This window comes from Aotus nancymaae, unplaced genomic scaffold, assembly GCF_030222135.1.
Source record: "Aotus nancymaae isolate 86718 unplaced genomic scaffold, 86718_ANA_hifiasm-v0.15.2.pri h1tg000062l, whole genome shotgun sequence".
In the NCBI taxonomy this organism is placed as follows: Eukaryota; Metazoa; Chordata; class Mammalia; order Primates; family Aotidae; genus Aotus; species Aotus nancymaae.
This window is the reverse complement of record NW_026988476.1, coordinates 40,617,606-40,631,183: the sequence shown is the minus strand read 5'-3', so window position 1 is coordinate 40,631,183 and position 13,578 is coordinate 40,617,606. Positions and strand designations below refer to the sequence as shown.

The 13,578-nt window shown below is 43.8% G+C and overlaps 1 protein-coding gene across 1 annotated transcript in view; it reads right to left on the bottom strand.

Annotated features, from left to right (window-relative positions):
• Nucleotides 1–11,312, bottom strand: part of GLDN (gliomedin) — a 61,247-nt gene extending 49,935 nt beyond the window's left edge. The window contains exon 1 of the mRNA XM_012442295.3: nt 10,950–11,312. Within this exon, the coding sequence (XP_012297718.1) occupies nt 10,950–11,312 (363 nt within the window). The remainder of the gene's footprint in view (nt 1–10,949) is intronic.
• Between the last annotated feature and the right edge of the window lie 2,266 nt (nt 11,313–13,578).

The window sequence follows — 13,578 nt, the reverse complement described above, 5'->3', positions numbered from 1 at the left end:
TAAAAATAGCCAACCAGCAGCCCTGGGGTCACTCTGCCTCTGGAGTAGCCATTCTTTTCTTTCTTTACTTCTCTAATAAGCTTGCTTTCGTCTGTGGACTCGCCGCAAATTCTCTCTTGTGCATCATCCAAGAACCCTCTCTTGGGGTCCAGATCAGGACCCCTTTTGGTACACTTTTCCTTATATCCAATTAGTTAGCAAGATTAATTGATGCTTCCCTCTTGATATTTCTAGGACAACACCCTTCTTCATTTCCAATGCCATTATCTTAGCCAGACATGAATTGTTTCTTGCCTAGATTAATGTAATAACTTTCTTTCTTCTTGCTTCAGTCTTTCCCCATTTCCAGTCTTTCCTGCATTGCACCAACTGATCTGACCTCCTATAAAACCACTGTCTTTATGACTCCTCCCTGGTAAACGGTCTGCAATGGCTCCCAGCTGCTCATCAGGTTTATTCTCAACTTCTCAAAAGTACAAATTCAAACCTCTCTCTAACCCAGCCAACCTTAGTTCCCTTCTCCCCACCCCAAACTCTCCTGTACAGGAAGGCCTGTCTGACTTCTTGTTCTTCCTGATTTGTACCATTTTCATTTCAGTCCCTAGACTTTGGCTCAAATTATTGCCTGTACTTGGAATGATTCACCCTCCTTGCCTGCCCCAGTCTCTACAACTCTCCATTGCCCATTTTGAATTCAGTTTCCTTAGTGAGGATTTATTTTCTCCCTTCTTCATTACCCGCATGCTCTCCACACAGTCACTGTGAATCATTTTTCACTCTAAAGGTCTTCCTGCTCTGAGAGACTGTCCCCAAGTGTGGCCTAGGTTGGGGTAGGCATTTTCCACCTTCCAGTAAAAAGGATACCAGACTTCAACACTCATCCACTGAGTAACCAAAAAACTGGGGAATTATTTTGCCATCACCAGCTCAACATTTTAGAGTACAGTTATTCACAACCCATTACAAAGTACTTCACAGTTTTTATATAGAGCCTAGGCAGGGCCTCCAAATTTCCCAGCACTTTGGCAAGCACAAACTTTTTCTGAATGGCAGATGAAGGGGTTACTCTACCGCATTCAGAACAAACTACACAAATTGCATTTTGAATGATCTTTAGTGGGCCTTGTTTTAATGCTACCTTTCAGAAAAGAAAATTGTGTCTTCAACTTTAGATAAATTAGAAGCAGATTATACCTATTTAAAGTATAGAGCTGTTAAAGATCTACATAAAAGCAACTGATGGGCTGCAAAATGCTCCCTTTGTAGCTCAATTACAACCTAAAATCTTCAGCTTGTTTTAAACAACATGACCTTTAGTCTGTAGATAAAATGCATGTAAATTAATCTTGAATGTCAAGTAGATTTGGCCAAGAATTTCTTTTTTGTGTGGCGGTGGTGGTGGTGAGTTTGAGGAATGTAGAGACAAAAAAAGAATGTCCTTTTTTTTTTTAATTGCATAAGTGTGTTTTTATCAAATCCAAGGACTGTTCTGATAGTTCTCACATTGGCAACAATATCCTGGAGAACACAAGACCCCTAAGAAGTAAAATTATTCTCCTTTCCCAATCTGTTTTTGCTCTACCTTCCACTCACATTTTCTCAATTTTCCAAACGCAATCATACAAAAATTTTTTCAGGAATGCCACCAACAGAAATCAACAGAAGTTAACAATAGCTGAGCCAGTCAGAGAGTGGCAAAGATGACTGCCTTTCAGTGAGTGCCAAACCCCATCATCAGTGGCCGCACAGAGGTGTAACTACCCAACAGGTTCATCTTGCCTGCTGCATAGATAGAGCCAATTTATCAAGACAGGGGAATTGCAACAAAGAGTTTAATACATACGGAGCTGGCTAAGCAGGAGACCAGACTTTTATTATTTCTTGAATCAGCCTCCCCAAAATTCAGAGGCTAGGGTTTTAAAAAGACAGTTTGGCAGGCAGGAGGCTAGGGAATGGGAAATGCTGATTGGTTGGGTCAGGGATGAAATCGCAGGGAGTCAAAGCTCCCCTCTCACACCAACTCTGTTCCTAGGTGGTGGCCACAAGACCAATGAACCAGTTTATTGGTTTTGGTGTGCCAGCTGATCCATCAGGATGTAGGGTCTGAAAAATACCTTGAACACCAATCTTAGGTTTTACAATAGTCATGTTATCTATAGGAGCAATTGGGGAGGTTAGAAATCTTGTGGCCTCTGGCTGCATGGCTCTTGAGCCATAATTTCTAATCTTGTGGCTAATTTTTTTGTTTTACAAAGGTGATCTGCTTCCCAAGCCTGGAGGGAGTTTGTTTTGGGGAAGGGCTGTTATCATCTTTGTTAAAAAGTTGAACTATAAACTAAATTCCTTCCAAAGTTAGTTCAGCCTACTTTGAGGAAGGAATGAGGGCAGCTTGGAGGTCAAAGCAAGATGGAGTCAGCTAGGTCAGATTTCTTTCACTGTCATAATTTTCACACCATTATAATCTTTGCAAAGGCAGTTTTAGAGGGGTGGGAACTGGGAGATCCTGAATCTCTGAAGAAGCCCTGTTGCCATATTAAAGGGGGCTCTGTTTTGTTGTCAATGCCAAGATGACTTAGGTTGGTATGATGCCAATCCAGGCTTCAAGAGGCCAAATATTATCCCAAAGCAGCAGCTGATAAGAGCACAGATGAACAGACAAGTTGGCACCCTAAAGTAAGTGGAAATAAAGAGTAAACCCAGAAACAAGGCACTAGGAGCATGGGGCAAAAAGGGTTAATGGCAAGCAATACGGAGTGCCATGGTCTGAATATTTGTGCAGCCCCAAATTCCTATGTTGAAACCTACTATCAGTGTGATGGTATTAGGAGGTGGGGTCATTGGAAGGTGACTAGGTCATGAAAGGAAAGCCTACATAAATAGGATTAATGACCTTATAAAAATGATTTTATAAAATCATAAAAATGATTAATGATCTTATAAAAATGAGGCCCCAGAGAGCTGCCTTGCCTTTCCACCATGGCGGAAGGCAAGAAGATGAGAAGGCGCCATCTATGAACCAGAAAACAGACCCTCATCAGATGCCCAATCTGTTAGCACCTAGATCTTAGACTCCCCAGCTGCCAGAACTGTGAGAAATAAATTTCAGTCATTTATAAGCTACCCAGCCTATGGTATTTAGTTGTAGCAGTCTGAATAAACTAAGAGTATGATAAATTTTTTTTTTTTTTTTTTTTTGAGACAGAGTCTCACTCTGTAGCCAGGCGCCAAGCTGGAATGCAGTGGCACAATCTCAGCTCACTGCAACCTCTGCCTCCGAGGTTCAAGCAATTCTCCTGCCTCAGCCTCCCGAGTAGCTGGGACTACAGGCGCACGCCACCACGCCCAGCTAATTTTTGTATTTTTAGTAGAGATGGGGTTTCACCATGTTGGCCAGGATGGGCTCGATCTCTTGATCTCATGATCCGCCCGCCTCGGCCTCCCAAAGTGCTGGGATTACAGGCTTGAGCCACTGCGCCCAGCCTAGATAAATCCTAATAATAGCAACAACAAACAAACACTTATTGAGAACCCAACTATACCAGGCACTGCACTTTATCTATATGATCTCCCTTAAACATCCTAACAACCTAATGAGGTAGGTATTATTTTCTCAGTCATACAGATGAGAAAACTGAGACTTGGAAAAGTTAAAAGATTTGCCCAAGTTCACCCAGCTATCAAGCTGTGGGTCCAAGATGTGAATCCATCCAACTTCCAAGTCCACACTGCTCACCACCACCACATACTTCAAAGAATCAGGAGAACCCCTGATTTAGTGCCTCGGGCTCTCCTAAGAATCAACCCTAGTGCTGTTCCAGGGAATTGCAATGTAAGTGGAGGTCTGGCAAACTTTTTCTGAAAAGGACAAGACAAAAAGTATTTTAAGTTTTGTGGGCCACATGGTCTCTGCTGCAACTACTCAACTCTGCTGCTGTAGTGCCCAAACAGCAATAGACAATCTGTAAACAAATGGGCATGATTGTATTCCAATAAAACTTTATTTATGGTGACTGAAATTTGAATATCATATCATGTTCTTATGTTATGTAACATTATTATTCTTTGGCTTTTTCCCCACCCATTTATAAATGTAAAAACTATTCTTCATGGCCTGTACAAAAACAAGTATAATAGCCGGGTGGACTTGGCCGACAGGCCATAGTTTACTGACCCCAGTCTACATCTTCAGCTTTTACAACATTTGGAAATAATCCAGTCCAAGGAAGTGGGAAAGGGAGGTAAACTCTGGTACAGCCAATTTAAGGAAATATAGCACCCATGCAAACAGAAGCTGTGACTTTTTTCTTTATAAACAATAGAATTTTTAGATCCATATCAGTGTAGCTTACAGCAGTCATCATGCAAAGCTACCTGTTTGCCATAATAATGTGTTACTGCTTAATCCAGCTGGAATCTCCTGCTTGGGAACTACTCTCAGAATCGGAAGCACATGCTTTTGAAAGTGACAGGAAATCTCCATCCACTGAAGTTGGAGTTGATTTTTAAAAAACAACAAAAAACTCAAACCAAACCCAATGCAAAAAACCACACTGACCTCAATCAGTAATAGCAACAATAATAATGACACAGTAACTACTACGCTTTCAGAATCAGACGGGTAAATAAGGGAATTGTGGTCGAGCTAAATAAAGCCCTTTGGGTTCAAAACCACTCATAATTCTGAGATGAGACTCCTGCAAATGCATGATAGGAAGTCCTAACATGGCCCCTAACAATGCGAATGTTGTTTGGCCAACATTCTGTCAGCCAATTAAAAAAAAAAACAAAACTTCTTTGAATTGCTGTCAATATTTAAAAGACAGGAGATTTCACATAAAAAACCAGATTTTATACTTCTCTTAAAAAAAAAATCAGGCTGGATACAGTGGCTCATGCCTGTAATTCTAGCACTTTGGGAGATTGAGGCAGGAGGATTTCTAGAGCCCAGGAGTTCAAGACCAGCCTGGGTAACATAATGAGATCTCGTCTCTAATAAAGAAAAAAAAATTTTTTTAATTAGCCAGGTGTGGTGGCACATACTTGTAGTCCCAGATACTCAGGAGGCTGAGGCAGGAGAATCATGTGAACCTAGTTAGTCAAGGCTGCAGTGAGCTATGATCACTCCACTGCACCACTCCAGCTTGGGGGAGAAAGTGAGACCTTGTCTCTAAAAAACAACAACAACAAAAAATGAAAAGGAAAGAAAAAAATCAGGCACAGGAAGCAGGAAGCTCAGGTTCTTGTACAGTCGCTATCAGTGGAAACCTCCCCTTTAGGCATAGCAGATGAACCTCAGGTTGGTGCAGTCCCTACCATGCTCTATTGCTCCCCGACCCAGGAGCAGCTGCCAGATGACCTGGGGTGCAAGGCCCTTTTGACTCCTATGAAGAAGAGAGTAACACAGTCACATGGTTCAAAAGTCAAAATAATACAGAAAAGCTATACAATAAGGGGTTCATTCCTACCTTATCATACCCTCCAAAAGTAAGCACTTTTATTAATGTCTTCAAGTAGTTTTCCTTTTCTTGCTTACACAAGGTAATACAATACATATTTTTCTCTGCCTTGCTTTGTTCACTTAGAATATATCCTGGGGATTGTTCTAACTCTCATTATATAGAGAATTTCCTCATTCTTGTTTTACAGCTACTTAGTATTAGATTAACTTAACTAGTACTGGATTGGTGGACATGGGTTAATTATAGTCTTTTGCTTTTACAAATATTCAGTGATGAATATGTACAAATGTCATTCACAGGTGATACAATCTATGATGAGATTGCTGGGTCAAACAGTATTTGTAATTTTTTCCTGATTTTGCCAAAGTGCCTTCTGCATGGGTTCTACCATTCTGCACTGCAAATAGCAATGCAACAGCATGTCTGTTTCTCTTCAGCTTCCCTAACAGAGTGTGTTGTCAAACTTTTGTAGTTCTGTCATTCTGCTAGGTTAAGGGTGTCCAATCTTTTGCCTTCCCTGGGCCACAATGGAAGAAGAATTGTCTTGGGCCACACATAGAATACACTAATATTAGCAATAACTGATGAGCTAAAAATAAAAATAAAAAAATCGCAAAAAAATCTCATAATGTTTTAAGAAAGTTTATGAATTTGAGTTGGGCCACATTCAAAGCCATCCTGGGCCACAGATTGCATAAGCTGGTTTTAGGTGAAAATTATATTTTGGGGTACTTGTAATCTACATTTTTAAATGAAGAGACCTTTTCCCATGTGCTTATGAGACATTTGTATTTCTTTGCTTGAGAACTATCTACCTCATTTTCCTATTGGATTCTCATTTCTGTTATTGATTTTCCTATTAAATTCTTGTTTTATCAACTTTTAGGAATGCTAAATGTATTATAAAGATTATGTGTCTGTCTGGGCGCAGTGGCTCATGCCTGTAATCCCAGCACTTTGGGAGGCCGAGGCGGGCGGATCACTAGGTCAAGAGATCAAGACCATCCTGGCCAACATGGTGAAACCCCGTCTCTACTAAAAATACAAAAAATAGCTGGGCATGGCGGCACGTGCCTGTGGTCTCAGCTACTCAGGAGTCTAAGGCGAAAGAATTGCTTGAACCCAGGAGGTGGAGCTTGCAGTGAGCCAAGATTGCACCACTGCACTCCAGCCTGGTGACAGAGCAAGACTCCGTCTCAAAAAAAGAAAAAAAAGATTATGTGTCTATGACATGATATGGTTTTTCCAGTTTGTTTTGCTTTGTTTTGTTTTGTGAGACGGTGTCTTGCTCTGTCACCCAGCTGGAATGCAATGGCGCAATCTCGGCTCACTGCAACCTCCTCGTCCCAGGTCCAAGTTGTTCTCCTGCCTCAGCCTCCTGAGTAACTGGGATTACAGGCACCCGCCATCATGGCTGGCTATTTTTGTATTTTTAGTAGGGATAGGGTTTCACCATGTTGGCCAGGCTGGTCTTGAACTCCTGACCTCAGGTGATCCGCCTGCCTTGGCCTCCCAAAGTGCTGGGATTACAGGCGTCAGCCACGGCATCTGGTCCTCTAGTTTGTTATTTATCTTTTGCTTTTGTTTGTGGTGTTTTAATTTTTGTTGTTGTTTGCTGTGCAGAATTTTTTTGTTGCTTCATGTGCCTTTAAAATACAGTCAAATTTATTTATTGTTTGTTTGTTTCTGGCTTTTGAGTTACAATTTGAAAGGAAATCTGCCCAATTCCAAAATTAAAAATAATATACTCATATTTTCTTTTAGTTTCATTTTTTAAAAATATAAATCTTTGATCCATTTACAGCTTGTTAAAGTACACATTGTGAGAATAAAACTATTCTTTTCCAACCTTTATCTTTTCCCAGAGGGCTTGCCTGTTGTCTCAAAATCATTTATTAAGTTCATTCTTCCCCACTGGTGTGAGATACTATATTATGCACTAAATTGCCATATGTCTTTAAGACTATTTCTGGACTTTCCACTCTGTCCCATTGGTTTGTCTATTCATATCCCACTCTGTTTTAATTACTCAGACTTTAATTATATTTTAATATCTCATAGAACTAGTGTTACCCATTGTTCTTTTTATTACATATTTTAAAAATCAAGCACAGATGTTAAATTTTGTCAAATGCCTTTTTATCATTTGGCAATTATGGAATCATATTTGCCTTCCTTGAAAAAATCATTTGAACTGTAACTCCTGCTTTAAAATAGCCAGACTGATTTTCATGTTAGAGAGGTGCCAAGGACCTTTTGAACAATATCCTGGGTGAGGAAATGCATACGGTCCCTCAAGGACAACAATTATCATGGATACGTAATCACCTGTCTCAGAGTATTACATCTTCTCTATGTTTGTTTAATTTATGAAAATATTTATGAAATGCCTTCTGGGTGCTTGACCCTGGATTTTGGACAAGTAAAGACAGGATGATAAAGCTACTAGAACGTCAGCAAGTGTGAGATAGGAAGAGGGGAATGAGAGAGAGTAGCTGAGGGGAAGAGAACAAGGAGGATACCAGAGGAGGTCAGAGAAAAAGAGACTAAACAGAAGTAGCATCTCCTACAGGAGTCAGTAGCAGATGGGTCAAATTTTCTCTTTCTCCCCGCTCACCAGATCCCTATTGCCATTACTGGCCTAATTCAGTGGTTCCCAAGCCCCATCCAGGGCCGCTTTTATTACTTTCTCCCAGGAGTATGCACATGGTTTAAAAAATTTAATGTGCTTCTGGGCTGTGCCAAATTAACTGTACTTAATAATTATCTTGTCTTTTTAACGAAGTCATTTACAGCTGCCAACCAGGTTCTGGTAAGAAGATGCTCAGCTAAATGGAATTCTCATGCTGAGTTGATGTATTTTCAGCCAACAGTACAGAAACTCAAAGTATCAATTACACTGAGGTTCATCTTGGATAAATGAACCATTCTGGAAGGCTTTTTGAAATGTTGACATTAGTCTGCATAGATAGTTTGATTCTTTGTTCCTAGACTTGTAAGGACATAAGATCTCAGGGTGACGACCTTGGGTCTTACTCTCAATCAAGATATGGTAGTGTATAAAAGGGGCTGGGAAGGTGTAGCCTTCACCCATAAAAAATGTGTACACTTGTGTCCACGATATATACAAGATCATTGTCTTAACTTCTCTACAAGAACTTCCCAATGACTTTTTTAAATAAAAAGTTGTTTTCTCATATGAATAATTGTTCTGAGTAGAGCCCAGAGTAAAGATGAGGAAAACTGTGAAGCTGAATGGAAAGAATATTGCTGTAATAAATTTTAAAACTTCTTTTCAGTAATAAAATTGGCTCCTTGGCCTGAAGAAAAGGCCTTGATGGAGATCTGGTGAGAGTGTGATGCCTAACACAGTTACTATCCATAGGAAGTCATGCCAAGGTCCTTCCTGCTGGTGAGTGAGCACTCCACCCCAAGGCTGTGGCCTAACAAATTCAGAATCTCTGGGGGTGGGATTCAGGCATCAGTAAGTTTGAAAGCTTACTCCTCAAATAATTCCAGTAGGCAACCTTACTACTCAAAATGTGGTCTACAGGCCAGGAGCATTGGTAGCAGTGGGAGCTTGGTAGAAATGCAGAATCTTAGGCCCCATCTTAGACCTTCTGAATCAAAATCTGCATGTTAACAAGATTCCCAAGATATTCGTGTGCACAATAAAGACAGTGTTAAGACACAGTGTTCTAGAGGAGTCTTTCTTAAAGTGTGGTGCCTGCACCATCTGCATCAAAATCACCAATGTCACAGGAGGTAGGGGGATGAGGGTCAGGGGACTGCCTTCTCCTAGCCTCAGGGACAGTCCCCCATGACTCTAAAAGGTCAAAACATACCCATTGCAGTTGGGGATGAGATGATGATAATCTACTATTGCATTCCATCTGACTAACATGTTAATTCTGCTCTCTGACTGTAACAGAGTTGGTGGTAGCACTGCCAGGTCACTTAATCTAGCTTTGACACAGAGAGGAGTGTCTCCATTTAATTTGTTAGTGACAGAATAGGTTACAATTTGGATACAAAAGCTTCTACCTTAAAAGTAGGATTAGAAGTATAAAACATTGATGCTCAGATGCATCCCTCTTTGAGGATTTTTAAAAAGCCTTAAATGTAGGGTAGAGCGCTGAGAGAGTGAGAATGAATTCCCCTAAGTAGGTTTTCTCATCTTATAGCAGTCTTTTTTTGGAATTTGCTTAGGTCCAGATTTTTATATAACACGAATTGAAAAAAAAATGAAGAATGGAAAACTTGATCTCTCTCAAAAGATATATTTGAAGTTTGTAGTACTTTTATGTAGTTTTAAAAACATTTCAGCTCATGTAAGATATTTAAAAGCTTCTATGATAACAGAAGCTTTAACTCGATTTATTTTGAAATACCTAGGATTCTGAAGTATGGCTCACACTTGACTGGAGGTAATAGCTGAAATCTTTCTAATTATAAAGTGAAATAAGACTGTTGCAATTGTAATAGATAATGAAATGGGATGGGGAACTGCAATGTTATCTAATAGTATTTGTTAAATACTGAATTAAAAGCAGCAAAAGCAAAGAAACTTAAAACTGGAAAAAAAATCTTTGAGGCTTTGAAGACTTTCTTCAGAGCAGTGTTTCTTAAACCTTTTGGGGGAGGCATGCAATGAGGCCCTCCTTGAAGATCTAGTGAAAAGCTGAGGACCGTCATCCACCTGGGCAGGATGACAGGCACACACACTTGGCCCATGCGGAGAGTAATCCGCAGACCCATGTTAAGAACCTCAGCTTTGACACGGCATTTTAAGAAAAAAATTGCACCATATTGATGTCTCTCATTTGGAACTACTTGACATCCAGGGGCAACTTTCCCAGCATCTAGGTCCCAGGTGGGCAGTAAAACTACGGCTGGCTGTTTTCACTTAAACGGAAACAATCAGGGCGGCCATCTCCTGGGAATGAGGCGATGCCAGGTGAAAAGCCAGACCACTAGATGATGCCAGGGAAAGAATCCCTTTATTGAAAAAGCCTATGCTCTTTCAGAAACGCGCCTCCATCCTCTCAGAGGGCCCCAGCCACAGGCCAGTGGCACCCTCCATCCTCTCAGAGGGCCCCAGCCACAGGCCAGTGGCACAGACGGAGCCCCGAGGCTGCTATGGCTCTGTTCACACCAGAAGACGAAAACTTGTCTAAGTTGAGAAGGAAAACAGGCTCTTTAAAACACTGCCTTCGCCCTTCATTTACATGCGGACTCAAAGAATGTCTGTCAGAGGTAGAAGAGACTCACTCCTTCACCCTCTCCCCAACCTCACAGATGAGAAAACAGACTCCAGTAGGTTGAGGTGCTTGCCAAGGTGACATCCCCAGCTACTCGTGCCCAGGGCCCTCTCCGCAGCACCTCGCCGCCTGGCCAGGGGAGGAAAGGGCGTCGGCGTCGGCGTCCTCGCCCCACACCCACAGCCGCCCACCCGGCTGGGGCGCCACGGGGAATCGAGCCCCCGCCTACCGGCACCATGGAGTAGGTCATCATCATCAGCATGTCCTGGCTCTCGGCGCGGATATGCGACGCGGGCTCCCCGCCGTGGCTGCGCTTGTTGCGCGCTGAGCTGGCAGGGTCTGGGGGTGGGGCGGGCGCTCCGCGCGGCGCGCGGCTCAACTCGGCCAGGAAGGCGCGCAGGGCACCGTCCTCCCGCTGCTCCCGGCCCTGCTGCGCCTCCAGCGCTCGCAGCGCCGCACTCAGCCCGCGCCACTGACACAGCGCGAACACCGTGCCCGCAGCGTTGAGCGCCGAGAGCAGCGCCACGGCCGCCAGGGCGCCGCGCAGGCCCCAGCCCGCGTCCCCACGGCCTCGCTCCGCGCCTCGGGCCATGCTCTGTGCACCTCGGGCCGAGCAGGGCTTGGCAGACTTCGGCCCTGGCAGCTTTTATACGCCTCGGGCAAGCCGTGGGCTGGTGGCAGCGCCGTGAGTCAAGTCACTCTTTGGCCCAGCTGGCGGGGCGGGTTGGGGACAGTAGCGGTGGCGCCCGAGCAGCCCAGAGGGACAGGCGGGCAGAGGCCGGAGAACAGCCAGTGGAGACAGCCCGCGGAGGAGGGGCTGGCAGGGTTCGCGCTCCCAGAGTCCCTCCAGCTGAGCAAACCCTCTCTTCCTCTTCCCACTGCTCTGGGCACTGCCGTGGCCCAGATGGGCAAAGCAAGGGTCAGACTGAGGAGGAGAGCAGGAATTCTTATGGCGAGAAGTCTCCGGATTCCACCCGCTTCTGCCCCCACACTGCCCTGTTTGGAGAAAAAGCTCAGCATGCCCAGATGCTAAGGCACGTGCCCACTGTCCATGGGAGGTCTAGTCCTAGGCTCAGCCGCAGGCTGCCCATCACTCCTCCCCATGGCCATGAGGCTCCACGGGGCCACTGAAGACCCCAGATGACCTTTTCCAGCAAGGGGATGGATAGGGGCGGGGAGACAGTTGGCACTGGAAGGCAAAAAACAAAACAAAACAAAACAAACAACAAAACAAAACCACCCATCAGAACCAGAAAAGCCCAGGCCTGCCTGGCAAACAGGACTCATCCTTGAAGGAAGAGTTCCAGGATTTGACAAGCCAAGAACTCTCCCATGAGATCCAGACCTGGAAAATGGCAGAGAGATGAGAAAAAAAAACAACCCCAGGAATCAGGAAATCTGATTCTAAAGCCATTCTGTTGCTACTCAGCTGGGAGGCTTTGAGCATGTCCCAAGACCATGCAGAGGTGCTTTCTGGTGGAGGGGTTGGAGAGCTGGGCCAGGGTTGGGCGCTTATGTAGCCCTAGAAAAGCATGTTGTCCCATCCCTCCCATTTACTCCTCACAACTTTTATGTTGCCCAGATACCTGCTCTGCCTTAGGGCCACTGTTATCCAAATGCAGAGTCACTTTTGAGCTTCCTCAAATAACTTCTTCACTCATGATCTTGCTCGGCTTCTCCTAGAATGGCTCTGCTGCTCTGGGGCCCCAGGGCCTGTGGGAAACTAATGTAGATAGCCATCTTCTTAATCTATGTTAAGAACCTCAGGTGTGACATTGCTTAAGAAAAAAAATCACTCTTTATGGATGGCTCCTATTTGGTAGACCCAACCAGAAGCCAGGATTGCTGTTACCCTAGCCCCATAACTCAAGGAAGAGGTGGCTCCCGGCCATTGAGTCAGTTGGAGCAGTTACAGAGAAAGGACTTCCTCTAGCAGAGAGGCCTCACTGTTTCAGCACCTGGGGGAGACCAGTAGAAAGATCAGAGAGCAAGAACCTTTTGACTTAATAGTAGGAGCTCTGTAACCATCTACTCCCCAAAGATTTGCATTCCGGTATGGTTTGGATCTCTGTCCCCACCCAAATCTCAGGTAGAATTGTGATTCCCAGTGTTGCAGGTTGAGCCTGAAAGGAGGTGATTGGATCATGGGTGTGGTCCTTCATAAATGGTTTAGCACCATCCCCTCAGGGCTGTTCTTGTGATAGTGAGTTATCATGAGATCTGGTTGTTTAAAAGGGTGCAGCATCTCTCCCGCCCTCCTCTTCCTCCTGCTCCCACTATGTGAGACGTTCCTGCTCCTGCTTTGCCTTCCTCCATGAGTAAAAGTTTCCTAAGGCCTCCCCAGACACAGGTGCTCCCATGCTTCCTGTTCAGCCTGTGGAACCATGAGCCAATTAAACTTCTTTTCTTATAAATTACCCAGTCTCAGGCACTTCTTTATAGCAAGGCGAGAATGGACTAATACACACTCCAATTCTTGCAGGCAGGTTTTTTTGGCATAGGAGAGAAATCTGAGTAACATCAGACTTCTTGTCCCCTACTCTCCAGGGTGAGCCAGGGTAGAGCCTTTGAGGATGCACATGGAAACTGAGGTGACATCTCAATCAGAAATTCTGGATCAAGATTCAGATTCCTACGTTTTAATAGGAATATTGACCAACTTCAGTATTCTTAGAAGAGCATCCAGGATAAGGAGAAATTAGGAAAGCATGAAGGTCCAAGTAGTTCATTAACTACCCCCACTGTGGGGGCATGATGGAAGGGATGGCAGTGATGATGTAAAAAGCTACGTCAGTTTCCTCTCAACTGGAACACTCTGTGACCTACTTGAAGAATTGTCACGTATCCTTATCTGTTTT